This window comes from Aspergillus heteromorphus (assembly GCF_003184545.1).
Source record: "Aspergillus heteromorphus CBS 117.55 chromosome Unknown BO70scaffold_52, whole genome shotgun sequence".
Taxonomy (NCBI): domain Eukaryota; kingdom Fungi; phylum Ascomycota; class Eurotiomycetes; order Eurotiales; family Aspergillaceae; genus Aspergillus; species Aspergillus heteromorphus.
In genome coordinates this window covers 121,303-140,086 of record NW_020290457.1, presented here as the reverse complement: position 1 = coordinate 140,086, position 18,784 = coordinate 121,303, and the positions used below count along the sequence as shown (strand labels likewise).

Genomic DNA, 18,784 nt, shown 5'->3' with positions numbered 1-18,784 from the left:
AATACTTTAAGTAATACAGATACTATCTTGACTTTGTAATAGATATACTTTTCTTATACTATTACTATCTCAGATATATATCCTTATAATAGATTTTTTCATAGAGTTATCTAGATTTTTAACTAAAGTCTTAAACAGAGTCTTATATAAAAACTAAGATAAAAGCTTAAGCAGAGTTTTAAATATAGTCTTTTTAATAAATAAAGCTTGAAATTACCAAGACTTGAATCTGTAATATAAACAATAACTTGAAGTTGAAGATATATATATATATATATATAAACTATACTCTACTATATATAAAGTATTATTATTACTAGTAATTTAAGTTCTATTATTAAGATACAGACAGACTGGAGTGATAGAAAGATAGTTCAGGCAGATAATAATTATTAATAAAAGCTCCAGATAACTGGCTGCTGGTCAGACTAGATACAGAATAATAAATAAAATATAACTCAAGACTATAAATAAGATTCCAAACTTTTGAAGATAGATAGATTTTGACTTTATAAAAAATTATATACTCAGTAGTCAGTTCTGGCAGTATTCTAAGATTTTACTAGAAAAATCTACAAAAGATTTTTACAGAGTCATTCTGACATTATATTATAATATTTATTTAAAGAATTATTATAAATTAAAAAAAGACTATATTTAAGACTCTACTTAAGATTCTATCTAGAGTGGCTTAACCTGACTGTTATATCTTAACCTTAATCTGGCCATAATTTGATGATTAGATTAAGATATAAAAATTTTTTAATTATATAGTTAAAATTAGATTAAGATATAATTATTATTTTAACTATTTATATCTATTAATTAGAAAGATTAGAGTGGCTTAATCTGACTGTTATATCTTAATCTTAACCTGGCCATAACCTGATGATTAGATTAAGATATAAAAAAATTTTAATTATATAATTAAGATTAGATTAAGATATAACTATTATTATAATTATTTATATCTACTGATTAGAAAGATTAGATATAGTAGATAGATTAATAATTATAAATTAATTTATAATATATATATTCTTTTTATATAAATAATATATAAAGTATAATATATATTTAATTATAATATAAATATAATAATATTTTTTAGATATAGTCTACTGCTTAATTTATTTAATTAATTATTTTAAGAGATATATTATACTCTAAAAAAGACTTTTATAGAATCTAATATAAAAAAAATAAAAAAAGATATTAAATATTAAATTTAAAATATAATTATTTAACTAATTAATCTGATTAATCTGATTAAATTTAATTAAAATAAAAAATATTTTCTAATCAGAACTAGTCTAATAATTTATTATAATTAATATTTATTTAATATTTAAGAACTTTAATAGCAGCTGTATATATATTTTTTAAATAATTTTATAAGATATTTTTTAATTTATATTTAATTAAAAGAACTTGATTTTTAATAAAGAAATAAAATAATAAAATTAATTATCTATTTAAATTAAATATATTTAATAATTTAGAATAATAGATAACAGATAATTATAAAATATAGAACTTAATTTTAAAAATCTTATTTATTATAGACTATAAAAATCTAAAGAAAAATAATAATTAGAAAAGATTTATCTTAAAAAAATAAATAAATATTTATAATAAATCTTTACTTAATATCTGACTAATTATTTATTTAGATATAATTAATAATAATTTTTTTTTATACTTCTTATAAAAATAATAGTTTATAAAACTAGTTTTTAAATTTTTAATTTAAAAAAATAGAAGCAGAAAACTCTATAAAAATAATTTATTTTATTTTAAAATATAATTTTATATAAATATAATTTATTATATTTTAATATATAGCTAATATATCTATTATATTTTATTTATTTTAATAAATTTAATAAGCAGGAATTTATATCTAGAATCTAAAATTATAAAATAGTTTCTTTTTTTAAATAGAGTTACTTAAAATATAATCAACTAGAATAAAAAATAGATCTTTATAAAAAATTTTATAAAAAATTTTTATAAAATCATTTATAAAAGCTATAATATTATAATATAGATTTAATATATTCTATTTATTTTATTTATTTATTTCATTTATTTTATTTATTTTATTTATTTAATTTATTTTATTTATTTAATTTATTTAATTTATTTAATTTATTTAATTTATTTAATTTATTTGATTTATTTAATTTATTTAATTTATTTAATTTATTTAATTTATTTGATTTATTTAATTTATTTAATTTATTTAATTTATTTAATTTATTTAATTTATTTAATTTATTTAATTTATTTAATTTATTTAATTTATTTAATCTATTTTATTCTAATAATTCAACTATTTTTTTAACTGCTTTATATATAATCTATAATTTATTCTTAATTTTATTAATAGTTTTTTAAGCTATATCTTATTTATAAATCTAAGAATAATCTAACTTAGAAGAAATAATAAAATAAAAATAGTATATTTATTTCTAATATTCTAATTAATAATTAATATATAGTTTTTTTAGTATTCTATAATATAATTAAAATATATAACTAAAATAAAATAATAATTTTATAAAAAACTGAATTTTATTAATATAACTAGAATTTTCTTATTATTTTTAATAAATAATAATAAAAAAGATACTAATTTCTTTTTTAATTATATTTTTTTAATCTAAAAAGTTTTTTTTTATATATTTTTAAATAATAATAAAGATAGCCAGATTAATAATTATTTAATCTAGATATATCTTAATTATACTAAAGCTTAAAAAAATATAATAGATAGATCTTAATACTAAGAATAATTAAAATAATTATTAATTAACTATCTAATTTTTAATCATATTATAATTAGATATAAAAATTTAATAATCTGATTATAATCTGGCGGTTAGATATAAAAATTCTAATTAACCTGATCTGATCTGGCTGTTAGCCACTCTAAGAAAGATTAGATATAGCAGATAGATTAATAATTATAGATTAATTTATAATATATATATTCTTCTTATATAGATAATATATAAAATATAATATATATTTAATTATAATATAATAATATTCTTTAAATATAGTCTACTACTTAATCTATTTAATTAATTATTTTAAGAAATATATTATACTCTGAAAAAGATTTTTATAAAATTTAATATAAAAAAAATAAAAAAAAATATAGAATATTAAATTTAAAATATAATTATTTAATTAATTAATCTAATTAATCTGATTAAATTTAGTTAAAATAAAAAATATTTTTTAATTAAAACTAATTTAGTAGTTTATTATAATTAATATTTATTTAATATTTAGAAATTTTAATAATAGTTATATATATATCTCTTTAGATAATTCTATAAAATATTTTTTAATTTATATTTAATTAAAAGAACTTGATTTTTAGCAGAAAGATAAAATAATAAGATTAATTATTTATTTAAATTAAATATACTTAATAATTTAAAATAATAGATAATAAATAATTATAAAGTATAAAACTTAATTCTAAAAATTTTGTTTATTATAATTTTATAATAAACAAAATTTTTAGAATTTATAAATTATAAAGATTTAGAGAAAGATAATAATTAAAAAAGATTTATTTTAAAAAATTAAATAAATATCTATAATAGCTCTTTATTTAATATCTGACTAATTATTTATTTAGATATAATTAATAATAATTTCTTCTTATAACTCTTATAGAGATAATAGCTTATAGAACTAATTTCTAAGTTTTTAATTCTTAGATATTATAAGATATAAAGATATATAATATAATAAATATAAGAGATTTTATTAAAAAATAATATATTTTTTTAAAAGCTGTTCTATATTATTAATAACTTTCTTTAATTAAAATAAAATAGCAGTTTTTAAGTTTATATATAATCTTAAAAACCAATAGTATTATAGTACAGATCTAATATATTTTATTTATTTTATTTATTTATTTAATCTGTTTAATCTGTTTTATTCTAATAATCTGATTATTTTTTCTAATTACTCTATATATAATCTGTAATCCTTTTAATTATTTATTTATTTTTAATTCTATTAATAGCTCTTTAAGCTATATTTTATTTATAAATCTAAGAATAGTCTGATTTAAAAAAAAATAATAAAATAAAAATAATATATTTATTCTTAGTATTTTAATTAATAATTAATATATAATTTTTCTAATATTTTATAATATAAGCAAAATATATAACTAAAATAAAGTAATAATTATATATTTTTTATATATATTTTTTATTATAAGAATAATAATTTTATAAAAAGCTAAATTTTATTAATATAACTAGAATGTTTTTATTATTTCTAATAAATAATAATAAAGAAGATATTAATTTTTTTTAATTATATTTTTTTAATCTAAAAAGCTTCTCTTTATATATTTTTAGATAATAATAAAAATAGTTAGATTAATAATTATTTAATTTAAATATATCTTAACTATACTAGAGCTTAAAAAGATATAGCAAATAAATCTTAATATTAAAAATAAATAAAATAATTAATTATCTAATTTTTAATTATATTATAATTAGATATAAAAATTTAATAATCTAATTATAATCTGGCGGTCAGATATAAAAATTCTAATTAACCTGACCTGACCTGGCTGTTAGCCACTCTAATTCTATCTAAGATTCTGCTTAAAATGTAAGATAATTCTATATAAAAATCTATATAAAATTATATCTATATATAATTATATATATAGATCTAAGAAGAATCTTATAAATAAGAATTTTTAAAAATAATAAAAAAAAGTAATATAGCTCTATAAAAATTAAAAAATTAGATTTTTAAAATATATAATATAGCTGCACAGAGATTAGAATTATAAATTCTGATTTTTAATTAATTATATTATATAAAGATCTAATTAAGAATCAGAAATCTTATCTGTAAAATATTCAACTTTCTGATCCTTCCGCAACTTTTTCTGAACCCGGCGCAACTGGGACCCCCTAGGGTGTTAACTAACTTTTGTCTGGCACTGATGATGTCACGCAATAGCTTACTTAAACAGCCGCCAACTAGTTACGGAGTACCTTGGTTATGTTAAGACCGAATAGTGGTATTCCATGCTAATCTCATCTCCTGTGTTCGACCAAGTACTTGAATTTCTGGTCATTGTAGAGCTTCTGCAGGCCCGTTATTTCTTACCATCCACACACCCACAACCCTTCATCCAGAGGGGGGAAGTAAACGATTTTCATGGGGCTGCCCGTTACTTCTTTCGGACCTTTTCGCGCCCATTGCATGCCATTTCGCAATATCACATACAAGTCACCTGTCTTTCGAAATAGCCCGAGCCAAATGGCATCGTCTTCGTCCCACGCCAAAAGAAGGGCTTCGTTGGCAGATCTTCCCAAGTCCAATGTCTTTACTTCTAAACTTCCCCCAGACCCGGCTTTTGCAACCCCGGATATATCCCACAGAGCTCCACGTGAAGCTCTCGGTCCGCGGCTAGTGAAAGGCGCACTTTATACTTTTGTCAGGCCCGAGCCAACAGAGGAGAGTGAAATACTAGGGATAAGCCGAAAGGCAATGGAAGACCTCGGGCTGAAGTTGGGGGAAGAGTTTACACCCCAGTTCAAGGCATTAGTTTCAGGCAATGCTTTTTACTGGGATGACAAAGATGGAGGGATTTACCCATGGGCACAATGCTATGGAGGTAAGCTGCATCGACTGCGCACCAGCATATTGAGTCGAACGGAATATTCACTAACGTGCTCAAGGATGGCAATTGTATGTCACCCACTATCAGATATGTCGAACTTTCGGAGTTGACAGTTTCCAGCGGCTCATGGGCTGGGCAACTTGGTGATGGAGTAAGCGTTAGCTTCTGATCTTGGATTTGATGAAAATGTTGACACCTGCCAGCGGGCAATTAGCCTGTTTGAAGCCACAAACCCAACGACCAACATCCGTTACGAATTCCAGCTGAAAGGTGCTGGGCGGACCCCTTATTCCCGGTTTGCCGATGGAAAAGCCGTGCTTCGATCTAGCATCAGAGAATTTATTGTGTCGGAAGGTATCAACCCAACACAAATGGTGATTATGTGACGTGAGCTAATTGTGAATGAAGCTTTATCTGCACTAGGTGTTCCAACAACCCGAGCAATATCTCTCACTTTGTTGCCTCGATCTAATGTTCTGCGAGAGCGCATTGAACCAGGAGCTATAGTGGCTAGATTTGCCGAATCGTGGCTGAGAATCGGAACCTTTGATCTCTTACGTGCCCGCGGAGACCGCGACCTGATTAGGAAATTAGCGACATACACCGCCGAGGAGGTGTTTCAAGGCTGGGACGCTTTGCCGGCTGCGGTATCGCTGTCTCTGGATAAGAACCAAGTCTCTGACGCGGTAGATAACCCTCCTAGGCATGTTCCATGGGACAAAGTCCAAGAGCATCAAGGAGTACAAGAAAATCGATTTGCAAGGCTATACCGAGAGATTGCACGTCGCAATGCCAAGACCGTTGCTGCATGGCAAGCATATGGATTCATGAATGGTGTGCTAAACACTGATAATACTTCCATATTTGGGCTTTCGCTAGATTATGGACCATTTGCTTTCATGGACAATTTCGATCCACAATACACACCCAACCATGACGATCATCTATTGAGATACTCATACCGGAATCAGCCTACGGTTATATGGTGGAACTTGGTAAGACTTGGAGAGTCTCTGGGAGAACTTATTGGAGCGGGCAGTAAAGTTGATGATGACGAATTCGTGAAAGATGGTCTGACGGAGGAATCTGCACTGGCTGTGTATCGGCGTGCTGAGGAGATTATTGAACGAACGGGCAAGGAATTTAGGACGGTATTTCTGAACGAATACAACCGCCTTATGGGCAGCAGGCTAGGCCTGAGGAGCCAGAAAGACTCGGATTTCGAAGACTTGTTCTCGGAGATGCTTGACATGCTGGAAGCTTTGGAATTGGATTTTAATCACTTTTTCCGGAGGCTGTCGGATGTATCACTTCAAGATCTAGAAACTGAGGAGATAAGGAAAAAGATGGCGTCTGTTTTCTTCCATGCCGAAGGGTTCGGTGTTATTGGATACAGTGACGATTCTGCAAGACAACGCGTCGCAAATTGGCTCAACAAGTGGAAACACCGCGTTATTGAGGACTGGGGTGATTGTGATTCTGAGAGACAGAGGTTCATGAAAAATATCAATCCAAAGGTGAGTCGCCAATTCTTTGGCTGTTTTTGCCATTCACTTAACGTAGACTTGCAGTTTCTTCCACGCGGCTGGATTCTAGATGAAATCATTGAACGTGTCGAGCAGCATGGGGACAGAGAAATCATTGGGCGGGTAATGCATATGACACTCAACCCTTTCAATGACGAATGGGGTCTTAACGGTGACGAAGAGCGCTTCTGTGGGGATGTCCCTCGATCCAAGAGGGCCATGATGTGTAGCTGTAGCTCCTGACGTTCGTTACAATATTATGATCTGTACGGAAAATTTCCCCGCAAGAATGAACGAATAACTTGCTTAGGTTGCCCACTTCTCTTGTTCTCTGTGCATAGGAAAGAAGGAATATAACAAAGACCATGAATGCAAATACAAAGTGCAGAGTAAGTTTGTTTTCCTTCTTGTCTGTACGAATATAGCTTGATTGGTTTACTGCCAAAGACTTGTTCCTGAGAATGGACAGTCGGACCAGGTCAAGATCGAACATGGCAAAACTGTGGAATCGAAATTGCTTTCTTATGGACAAGCTTCTTCTGTGTTACACGAGATGATTCACATATTTGCCCGTCCGCAACCCAGGTCACCATTTGTCAGTCTTGCAAACTGATTTTCCCGTTCGTATTTGGAAGACATTAAGTCATCCATTCGATTTCACGGCATTTGTATCATCTTGGATATCTTGTCAACCGTTGGGGCAAGTCAGAGACAGGCTCGTAAGCCAAGTCGAGCATTAAATTTAGGCAAAAACGGGGGCGACGCATTGCGGATCGGCACGAAGAGCGCGATCAAAAACGATCCCGTATTTCAGTCCTGCATGAGCTAGCGCGACAGAAGACAAACGATGCAGAAGGAGGATTGAGTGATTAGTTAGGGCACGCGGCTTGGACATGCCCAGGTTGCTTGCAGTTGTAGCACACCCGTTCACCCTTGGCTTCGGTAGGGCAGTCGCGGGAGACATGTCCAACTTCTCCACCTGGAAATTAGGTGTCAGTGTTCATGAGCGTGTCACGATACCGGACGCGGCAGCAACTTACAGTTGTAGCACTTCTGGCCGTTGGTGCAGTCGCGAGCCATATGGCCGAAGCCGCCGCAAGAGTAGCATGTCTGTTGACGGCCACCAAATCCACCTCCATAGCTGCCACTTTGGGGGCAGTTTCTCGCGATGTGGCCAACCCGACCGCACTTGTAGCATTCCTGACCGCCAGCAGCGGCACCGTAGCCCTCGGCCGGGCTTGCCTGGCATTCACGAGAGATATGACCGGTAGCACCACAGCGGTAGCAGGACTTCTCCTTGGGGGCTACAGTACATTCACGACCTATTAGAGGTTATTGATGTGTCTTTAATGTGAAGGTAGCTCGCAAGCTGGACGGTTGACTTACTGACGTGTCCCTGACCTGCAATTGATTTTGACGATGCGTCCAGGTTAGAATCAAGTAGCATTAAATCAAAGTAAGTGGAAAAATGGCCGGGCATGGGTAGAGAAGGCCAAGAGACGTACCGCCACAGTTATAACTAGCAAGTTCAGTCAACGATGTTCACGCAAGAGGGAAGTGGAAAAATTTAGCATACCAGGTAGGGGTGCCCTTCTTGGGACAGTCACGGGCCTGTAGGGATTAGAATGTTATGCAATCGAGATGATGGGGTATACGCCAGTAAGAGCTGGGTGACGAGCATGTCTAGGAGTGGACGATGGGGAAGGGGGCAGGATTTTACCTGGTGCGAAGCATCACCGCCTAGAATAAACAAGAATTCTGTTAGCTTTCCGTTCTCAGATACAAGCAGGGGTAATATGCAACAGCGTCCGTGGTCAAGAGATCCAGCTCTCAGACATCAGCCCGGCAAGTAACACGGACTGCAAGGCAACAATGAGACCCGGGGGTCCTTTTGAGCGTTGGCGAACGATGGGGATGGACGGGGTGTTGGTTGTAGATGTAGATCGAGACTTACAGTTGAAGCATCCACGACCTCCAGCTTGGAAACTCATTGTTGATAAGGATCGGGTGAGACTGGTGGGAAAGAGATTGATAGTGGTGCAAGGTGAGCTGGGATTTGAAAGCTTCAAAGAGGGCAAGGAAGGGGAGAAGAGTGAGTGAGAGAGAGGGGGGGGGGGGGAGGAGGGCGTTGTTTGGAAAGGCTGGGCGATCAGAAATTTAGCTGGGCCTCCTGCGGAAGATTTCTTAGTGCCGATAATAATAATCAGATACTAGTATGCGGACGTTCGGTGCGGGGGAGCGCTTCCCGTGGTTCCTGCAGGGCTTTAACACCGGGAAGCCGCCAACACACAACAACTGGCGTGGTTCGCTTCAACCCAGTTCATGAATTTTGATTCCTCTTCCTAGCAGACTTTGGCGTTTCGGAAAGGGGGTTGGCAACCCTGTATGGCGATCATAGTATCAGATATCTTGTCAAATATCCTCAACATCAATACCAGACACCGGCATGGCAGCCCATGTGCTCCCCTCGGTGCGGTGGGAGGGGAGACGCACAGTATATCAGAAAGAGATTCCATTTTATATGCCCTATGAAGCCTGGTAGGTCATTACAAAGTGACCCATGTCGGGCAGCAAGTGTCGTTAATCTTATATGTGTGGTAACATAATGGAGTGCATATGAAATACGAAGGGAAATGAATTAGCCTGCATCTTGATCAGCAGGTTTCCTACTATATTGTGGTTCCTTCCCACTACTTCCCCAAGATCCGCAGGGCCAAACTTCTTGGTTGCATCTAGAATTCTCTTCGTAATTGTAACGACTGTATACAAGCCGTCTTGGGTCCACAGTAACCGTCAGTGTTCAAAGTCTCTTCGCTGGATGAGTCGTGTGTCTACTATCTATGTGTTACTTCTAGTGAGACAAAGGTTCTGTCTCATGTGAAATCATAACATTCCAGCATCTGTGTCCCAGCCTCCTTCTCTCGACGCAGAAGAACACGCTCGTCGTCAAAACCGATGCATCCACGCATTGTGCCTAATGCGTGGGGGACCTCGAAAAATCTCGACCGGGCTGGACTGATGTCTTGAAAAGATAACGCTAACTTAATGGTATCCTGTCGCCCGCTTCTCCTAACCTCGGGACTGATTCGGATGCCATTTCCATCCTGAACAGCCTTTTGCCCCCTGAGTGAAGAAGCCAATGACTCGAGCTCCCATATTCTAATCTCATCTCCCCGAGAGCTAACAGAAATTGCCTTCCCACGATCGTTAACCTGAACCGCCGAGACTGCTGATGTGTGACCCCAAAGTCGCCGGCAGCCTTTCACGAAGAGGCTTGTAGACGTGGAAACCACAAGGTATATGGTCAATGTATTATCCGCGTGCGAAGTCAAAAGGTAAGGGTGAGAGTAGGAAACCGAAGTCGGAGGGTTGTGGTGTAGTATTGAAGGGTCAGCTGGCCTTGTGTATGGTTCAGTACTAGCATCCGTGGCCCAAGAGGCGGTGCCGCACTTTCCACTCGAGCGGTTGGGAGAACCTAGGTCCACGCCATAGTGGCAGTCCACTGTGGTGGTGACCCGCGAACCTATCTGTTGACCGACCAGGTCGAAATGTAGTGCTTGGATTCCCAGCGACCAGCCGCATCCGATATGGTAAAAACTGTACACTATAGACGCCATTATCTCCGAGCCCGCAGTACGGATCGACAGTGAAATTGGCTCTAAGATGTTGTCTGCCTTAAGTGATGTGAGCAGGAGCGTGCTGTCGCTGGTCAGTAGCCCAGCAGTGTCATTGGTATCCGTAGTGATTTTATACAAATACAGAACCTTTTGCTGAGAAACTAGGAGGATGTAAGGGGAATATGAGGCCATTGCGGTGATAGCCCCGCTGGCTCGTTCAAGACAAGAAAAGCGCATGTCAAGCCGCAAAGTTACGGTGTCCAAACTATAGACGTCGAAGCGGCCATCCTCGAAACCAACTGCAACATCGACCAGGCTTCGCTGTGAATCGCTCGTTGCCGTCATAGCTGTGGGAGCAGGAAGTATTGACGACCGTGGGTGTGCCAGAGAAATCATTGCGAGGCAATTCTCTGGTTTCTCTGCGGACCAGACTCTAAGCCCATTATCCAAATCCACTGTAAACAGAATGCCGGCGCAAAACGTTACTAGCATCTGTCGACACGGCGGTTGCGGGAACTCGATCTCTGTTACTCGACAGGCTCCCTTTGCCCAGTTATGTCTCAGACGATACTGCCTCTTCCAATTTGTGCCCATTCCTTTCTTTGCCAAGTGACCATGACCGAGCCAGCTCGATACTTTAGGTGAGTACTTGACCTCAGATTGGGGGGGAGGGTCACGCCTGGCATTAGCCAGCCGACGTGCGCGAGGTCGCACCCATCGAGAGTAATACTGCTTTTTCCAAAGCTCTGAGTCTCCAGCCAAGTCATGGAATCGCCGCGATACCCTGTGTACACAAATCGATGAGATACGAGCCCGAATGTAGTAGATGGATAAGAACGTACCGTTGACAGATGAGCAAAGAGGGCATGGGAAGAAAAGACAGTATCTGGAGCAGAAGTTCGTCACTCAGGGTGGATATCTGGTCAGCATGATCGCTTCGACTGGTGCGAAAACGCTTTGGGGAAGGATAGAGGGGTGGGCTCGTAGCACCACGTCGTTTTGACATTTTGTAACTGAAAAGAACGATAATAAATGAGTGATCAGAAAGCCAGGCACTAGTAGGGCTTTTGTCTCCATGAACCGATAGGTCTCTTCAGCAGATTGAACATACGTCAGTATTGGGGCTTATCTGAGGACCGGGGCGGCGGATACTGGTAGATACATTGACTGTACACAGAATAAGGAGCCAGAGCTTACATACCCAATACGGTAAATAATTTGTATTAATACTTAGTACTATTGGTATATGTACTGTTTGCAGGTATACCTATGTTCAACGTTACCAAGGTAAGGTACTAGGTGCGGCTCTGTGATAGTACTGCCAAGGGGGAAGGCGGAAAGAGGTGGCGATTGCCCCTTTGGGTAGTTGCCGCGGCAGAAACGTCAGCCAGACAGATCACCTCTTCACCTACGAATTCCTGTTACCTAGTTAGTAGAGAATCAATCATCGTTTTACTAGTATCTTGCTATTTGCGAATAGCTTCATCTGATATCTTTATCGTACGACAAGGGCTGCCTACCTGCAGCATACCATAGCGAATCAAATCATCCTTACCGCCACCAAGTATAACAGTACACCGTATTCTGTATCTATAAGTATACAGTACTAGTACCTAGTACTACTACCTACCTAGTACCTTAGGATAATGATAAGTTGCTGTGCACAAAGTAAAGGTATTTTCTATCTATTACTAGATACTAGATACCTAGCACCTAGTCCTAAGCAGCCGCAAACTCGTATTGCCCCTTTCGATTTGATAAACGAAGCTATACAGATGTAGTCAAGATGTGTGTTGTGTGGCAATAAGAAGGTTGATTGTGGATAGACACACACACACACACACACAGAGAGAGAGAGAGAGAGAGGAGAGATGGCCGGCTAGCAATCAGACTAGCCCGATTGGGTAGAGTCCCTTCTGCAGCGGGAAGCGCCCCCAACTTGTACCTAGGTAGTGGTAGTACCAATCCGTACCGTAGGATAGATGCTACTGTGCAGCGCGTCTTCTCGACCCACAGGTGGAAGACAGTTTGTTCGCTAAGTACTTCCTGCGTATAACACTGGCTTCATTCATGGAGGTTTTAAAGGAGCTTCATACTTCTGTTACCAAGACCCTTGGGCATCACTTCGATAACGCCTATAGAGATTTATATCAAGAGCTCGCTCTTCGCGATGCGAGAGTCCAGGCGGCCAAAGAGGCGACTGAGGTTGCAGAAGGCGCACGTCAGAAAATTATCGAGGAAGTGGTGACCTTGAAGAAAGAAGTTACACTTCTCCGGGAAGAAATGCGTCTCAGCGATATTGGCTCAAATGAAGACGGGCTTATCCGCGAGAAATGTCTTGAATTGGAAGCAGCATATGCACCACATCGCATACAAGAACTCACCAATGTTAATGCCATGGAAGCATTGGAATCCACTTGTGGTGCTGAGACCATTTTTCAAAAATATGCTGCACTCTATCATGAAACCCAGACACTTATGAAAGCCTCCGATGAACTCAAGAAACAGGTAAAACGCCATAAAAAGAAGTTGACATACTGGCGAAAGAGCCTTGACCGCGACAAATTTACGCTGGTGCTTGACGGAGTAGAAGTTCACTTTCAACGACTTAAAAAGGCAACGGATGATGATCAAATGCCGTCAACTCCTATGATGCCAGTAACTTTTACAGAGTCTTCTGGGCCGGTTGCTCGAATTGCCGTGAACGAAGCTCTGACTCCTGTTCTAAACAGCCCATATTCTGATACATGCAATGACGTGTCAAATGATGGCGCTCAGATTATAAAACCGAACGGCTGCAATGATTTGCTCCAGAAGCCACAATTAAAGCCAACATCAATGCAACCAGTTGATACATATGCAAACAAGGAAGCGGTAATAACCCGTCAGGCATCAAATCCCCTCTCGGAAGCAGCGAAACGGAAGTACATTGCATTAGAAGAATCCGCCCAGGGTTCTTTAGTTCTACGGGACAACTTCCCCAGTGACAACGCCGTCAGGTCATCGCAGTCCCTTTTGATCAAAGACTTAAATACGCCATCCGACCCGCTACAGCCTTCATCCCCAAATTGCAACGTTGTTGGGACCCAAGACTTAGATGAAGTTGGCGATGCAGTGGAAACACCAAGGAAGAAAAAGAAGCACAACCATAGCCAGCATCTCCGAGAGGCTTCTACTGCCCTAGAAGGGCGGCGCGTCGGAAGCGAAGATAGCTTATACTGTAGTCCGGCATCTACTCATTCAGCCTTGAAAAGATCGACAGTACTTCAATCTGCTGATTGCAGCTTGAAAATCAACGGACCTACTCAATGGCCAGGCGGGAAGCTTGCGAGATCTACAAGGAACCCCCCCCAAAAAGCTATATCTTCAATAACTGAGGATGGCGACCAAAATTACTCGGCTGTGTCAGGAAGACAAAAGTTCAACACGTTAGCATCCAAAAGTGGATCCCGACCCTCGGGCCTAAATAACACTGACCGGAGTACCGATCAACGACTGCAATGTCTGCTTGAGGGTCCCTTGCCTGCTAAACAAAATCTACAACCTAAGCCAGTCACTAGAGAAGTGCCACGGACTCTCAAAGAACGAGATTCTTTGTGGACATGCGATGGAGATGTGACGGCACACTCGACTGCAACGGTCTTCTCATCAAGCTGTGATACAAAGGTAACAGGAGAGGGCTCTCTGACCGAGCCATTCAGGGCTCAGCCGCTTCACCGTCTTGAGCTCAACCATTTCAAGCTCAACCCAAACTACAACCAAGGAGTAGATTATGCTTTCAGCAGTGTGGTTCGCAAGAGGGACGAGCGGAAATGTGCAAATGGCTGTACACGTCTCAGCTGCTGCGGCAACAAATTCCATGCCATGGCACGCCTCGGCGATCTATCAGCCAATGTGACATCCACCAGGGAGAAAGAAAATGAAGATCAAAGAGTCCTGGAAGACTACTTGGCTGATGGAAAACATGCACTTGACTGGTTGAGCTCCGAAGATCGGGAGCGCCTTTTACAAGAGGCGAAAGCAAAACTCATTGCTGATCGGTATGGAAAGCACAGACATCACCATCAGCGGTTAGGGTCACCCCCTGGATATTGGCGCACTGACATGCCTGACACGCAGGAGCTGCAGCGGGATCACAAGGAGGCGAGAGAGCTTGAAAGAGAAAGGGTGACAGATCGGTATAGGGAAGCAATGCGACCAGGCGGCCTCTGGAAGTTTGCAGATGAGTGAGCATACTTATGTTCTCTACTTACATAACAAGTCACCTGGAAACACAAACATGAAATCCTGCACAACATATAGACTCCCATTATCTCTCTTCTGGTTATCTTTCTTCGGGTTTATCCAAGTGCACTGATATTATTGAGACCAAGCGACAGTACAATTACATGTATATAGGGAAAGAAATGAGGGATATAGTGAAAGCATAAGGGACAGTACTCTATAGACTAGCATTATCAAAGAGTACAGTACAGCCGTGAAGAAAATAATAGTAAAAAAATAATTAACTCACTAACAGGTAATAATACTATTATATTATAAACTGCAAGCCAGAGCATGCTATATACTCTGCACGTCGACGGAAACTAGGACTCCGTACGGAGTAACCTCCGAAGGATTTCTCTCCTGTGACGGGGCACGTGCTTTATCAACCACCCCTACCTCCTGCCGAGGTTTCTCTACCCGCAGGTAGAGTACTCTGTACTAGGTAGCTATACATACACCTTTACTACGGAGTACCCCATCATCACTGTATAGAGACCGTGTCCTAGATAACCCTTATCGAATCCATATTTTACACAGGCTTCTACCACCTTCCTCACCACACAACTTCCGCTTCTCTGCTAGGTATGGAATCAGCACGGGACGCCAGAAATCCAATAGCTGCTGCGCTGTTGCAACCTTCTCGATGGCTTCCACTTTACGAGGAGTTCGTGACCAAGAACGCTAGCTCCGTGAGTCAAGTAGAGTCGGCCCTGAGATCACTTACATATATCATCCCAGGTTAGACTCCAATTCTGGAAAAGCATGCGCCTCATAAGGAACCAAGGAGAGCTGATGGCTTCGTGCAGGGCGATACCGAGATTCAGAGATAAGTTCAGAATGCGGTACGTTTCTCCCGGGTATTCTTCTCGGATGATGGAAACTTTCCCCTAATGTCGAATTTTCATGCAGTGCACTCGGGTGTACAGCTTCTGTCGCTCTATCATGACTCTCTTGTTTCTCGAGTCGTCTCTAGACTACCGTCGACGGCCCCTCGACCTATACCGTCACCTCATGCGCGATATACCAAATTTTGGACCTCTCGTTCATTACTGTATAAAAAAATCGCACTCAGTCTACAGATGGTCCAGTACACTGAACTACTGTGGGAGATGACTGCCCGACGCCGTGGGGAAAAGGTCCGCTGGCGTGTGGTTATCCTGATTGAAGTCATCAAGGCTATCTGCCGCCTGTTACTGCTTCGCCTCACAAACTCCAGACCGCTCGTTAGTCCTCCGTTGCCTGAAAGGGAGGTAGATCCTAGGTTCCTGGAAGAAGAGGATAGTGACTGGAATGGGATGCAGACACCCGTTAGCCAACAGTCGTCGGACTCGTGGACAATGCCTCGTACGGGGCTGTCGCTTCCCTCCCTTCCTGACGTTAACGGTCTTTCCAACTACCTTATAACCAAAGTTCTCACAGCCGATGATATAAAACCACCAAAAGCGCTACTGCGTCGAGTTACTGGCCAAGGCCAATTAGCAGAGGTGCTATACATACTTCGGCCAATTATATATGCGCTCGCAATGGAAAGATATTGTGGGAATAAGCGAAGCTGGCGGCCCTGGCTGATTGGATTCGGCATGGAATATGGTTGTCGACAATTGTCTAAGTCTGATTTTCGGGAGACAGTCACTGGCGGCCTTCGGGGGCTGACTGGGCTCGAACGAGAGGAAATGAGAAAGAGAGGCTGGGCCATGGGTTGGTGGTGTATGCGAGGAGCTTTTTACGAAGACATAACTAAGTATGGCTTCCTCGCCCTTCCCCGTACGGAGAGACCAAACCATCATACTTACATTTATTAGATCCTTATTGAAGAGCTTGACCGGGAAGATGAAGGGCAAACCTTTGGTTGACCTGATAGGCAGCGTTGTTGAGGATTATGAATATCTATGGGATAGTTATTATTTCTCAACGGCAACACTGTGACCATTACGTTGATGCTACTTTTTTTCGAGCCTTTCCTTCTTGCAGGCCTTGTGAGCCCTATTTCTCTTAATGTTTTTTTCTGATGGTCAATCTAGATACCCGATATTCTCGTGCCCTCCCTTCTCCTTTTCTAATATGGATGCTGCAGTATGGTTTCCTTCTATCCCCTCGTCCACTTCCCTCGGGACATCATGTATTGTTGCCTAACCAACCCCCAAACCTTCTGGACATATTGAACTTACGGAAACAATGAAAGGAGGGAGGGTATCACATTTGTCGTTACTATCTTTTCTATACAAAACCTCGGGGTGAATTTGTAGGGTTGTCATGCGACAACAACCGCTGCACGTTTCGACCCGTACCATTCCTGCAACTTGTTGGTCGGTTTTCCGGTAGCACCAGTAGATGTCAACAAAAAGTCTCTGAGCTGCGTATTTTCTTCATCTCCAGGCCAATCGACTGGTAGGCCCTCCTTTAGCTCGAGCAGTTCCTTTGAGGTACCCCAACTAAAACGGCATTCATTGCCCCACCCAAAGATAGGATCCATATTCTTCCGCAACCAGTTGATGCACTTTGAGTCAGAGGGATAGCCACTCCCCCAACTGTCCGGGGCGGTCCCCTGCGAAGAATACTCAGCCTGGAAGTTCTCATAGACGGCTTGATAACAGAGCTCCAGCGCGATATCCCTGGTCACCTTGGCAGCAACGCTCGCAGCGCTCACGCACGGATACAACGAGTCTGCCTTCTTGGCTACTGTGATCCTGAGAGAAGGAAATATTCTCTCTAGCTTCTGTTGATAAGTTGCTGGGTTTCCAATCGTGTCAATGTAGACTTCCCTGACGTCCATGTTCCGATCCTCGACGATCCCGCGAATGAGTTCGATCGTAGCATCCATCGCCTGAGCATTCAGATTATAGACTCCCGCTCCTGATCGCATCATACCCGAGGAGATATCTCGCGCCGATAGCAGCTTAACAGCCCACCCGCACGACTCAAAGAGCGGATCTCCCGGGGAGCATAGCGACTTCATCAAGTTGGCGCGCACTCCGGGTGTAAGAACTTTACTGTCGTCAAACCTATAGTCGCGAGCCAGAAGGCTATGATGAAGGCTATGAGGCAAATAGAAGGCGCTGTAGACCATAGGGCCCAAGACCGGTCCGCGCCCAGCTTCATCCACGCCCAAGACAAGGGGGTTCAGCGACGAGTTCGTAGGGTGTTGATCAGATGGTGGAACTGTGATGATAGACGGACAGAGAGAATAGTAGGAATAGGATCGACCGGAGAGCAACTGGCGTTGATCTATGCTGGGAGGGATGAAAAGGCCTGTGGCAGTGGGTAGATTCTCCTCGGCGACGTCGGACGGGGTCTGAGTTGTCGAGTCCTCCATTGTTGTTCTTCCCGTATTCCTCTCGCCCCTTGTTTTCCCTTCCAATGGCAAATCAAATGGGGGCTAGAGGTAGGGATGTGGTATATAGAGGCAAAGACGTGGGGGGATTGTAGAGAGTCGCCGAGGAAAAGTAGTAGTGCGGTGTAGATAGTGGACGGCATGCTGGTAGATGGACGCGTCCCAAACGGTTCTGGACTAGTGGCGCCTCCGCGCGTGTTTGTTCGCCGCCTTCACGGATTCCAACTCCCCTCCGCAGCATTCATTCACCATCCCTCCCCTCTTTCAAACTGCAACAGCGCCTCCTTAGGCTTGCCTCTGTTGCAACTCCCCCTTCCCGCCTCCTGATCTCACACGGCAGGCTTTTCCCGCAGCTCCC

At 39.4% G+C, this 18,784-nt stretch overlaps 6 protein-coding genes across 6 annotated transcripts; 3 read left to right on the top strand and 3 right to left on the bottom strand.

Moving 5' to 3' along the window:
* Positions 1–5,322: 5,322 nt before the first annotated feature.
* BO70DRAFT_302301 (YdiU domain protein) lies at positions 5,323–7,455 on the top strand (the record flags this gene model as incomplete). The annotated part of the gene is made up of 6 exons (XM_025539747.1): positions 5,323–5,680; positions 5,745–5,754; positions 5,807–5,837; positions 5,890–6,040; positions 6,095–7,203; positions 7,258–7,455. 6 exons carry the CDS (start codon positions 5,323–5,325, stop codon positions 7,453–7,455), a joined length of 1,857 nt encoding a protein of 618 aa, XP_025394517.1.
* Positions 7,456–7,704: 249 nt separating this feature from the next.
* Positions 7,705–9,338, bottom strand: BO70DRAFT_188025 (uncharacterized protein). Its single transcript, XM_025538487.1, has 7 exons — positions 9,167–9,338; positions 8,933–8,952; positions 8,789–8,823; positions 8,718–8,731; positions 8,599–8,613; positions 8,253–8,516; positions 7,705–8,191 (listed from the first exon to the last, which is right to left on the bottom strand). The coding sequence occupies exons 2-7, from the start codon at positions 8,944–8,946 to the stop codon at positions 7,955–7,957; spliced, it is 579 nt and encodes a 192-aa protein (XP_025394516.1). The 5' UTR covers positions 8,947–8,952; positions 9,167–9,338; the 3' UTR covers positions 7,705–7,954.
* Positions 9,339–9,915: 577 nt separating this feature from the next.
* BO70DRAFT_390886 (WD domain protein) lies at positions 9,916–11,963 on the bottom strand. The gene is made up of 2 exons (XM_025546197.1): positions 11,672–11,963; positions 9,916–11,613 (listed from the first exon to the last, which is right to left on the bottom strand). The coding sequence occupies exons 1-2, from the start codon at positions 11,833–11,835 to the stop codon at positions 10,086–10,088; spliced, it is 1,692 nt and encodes a 563-aa protein (XP_025394515.1). The 5' UTR covers positions 11,836–11,963; the 3' UTR covers positions 9,916–10,085.
* Positions 11,964–12,615: 652 nt separating this feature from the next.
* Positions 12,616–15,393, top strand: BO70DRAFT_383353 (SAE2 C-terminal domain-containing protein; the record flags this gene model as incomplete). The annotated part of the gene is made up of 2 exons (XM_025545581.1): positions 12,616–12,624; positions 12,807–15,393. 2 exons carry the CDS (start codon positions 12,616–12,618, stop codon positions 15,057–15,059), a joined length of 2,262 nt encoding a protein of 753 aa, XP_025394514.1. The 3' UTR covers positions 15,060–15,393.
* A 131-nt stretch (positions 15,394–15,524) lies between these two features.
* Positions 15,525–17,372, top strand: BO70DRAFT_366790 (peroxisomal membrane protein PEX16). The gene is made up of 4 exons (XM_025544427.1): positions 15,525–15,833; positions 15,902–15,937; positions 16,005–16,836; positions 16,898–17,372. Exons 1-4 carry the CDS (start codon positions 15,680–15,682, stop codon positions 17,019–17,021), a joined length of 1,146 nt encoding a protein of 381 aa, XP_025394513.1. The 5' UTR covers positions 15,525–15,679; the 3' UTR covers positions 17,022–17,372.
* BO70DRAFT_366789 (ribonuclease H2 catalytic subunit RNH201) lies at positions 17,153–18,552 on the bottom strand. Its single transcript, XM_025544426.1, has one exon. The coding sequence runs from the start codon at positions 18,406–18,408 to the stop codon at positions 17,347–17,349; it is 1,062 nt and encodes a 353-aa protein (XP_025394512.1). The 5' UTR covers positions 18,409–18,552; the 3' UTR covers positions 17,153–17,346.
* Between the last annotated feature and the right edge of the window lie 232 nt (positions 18,553–18,784).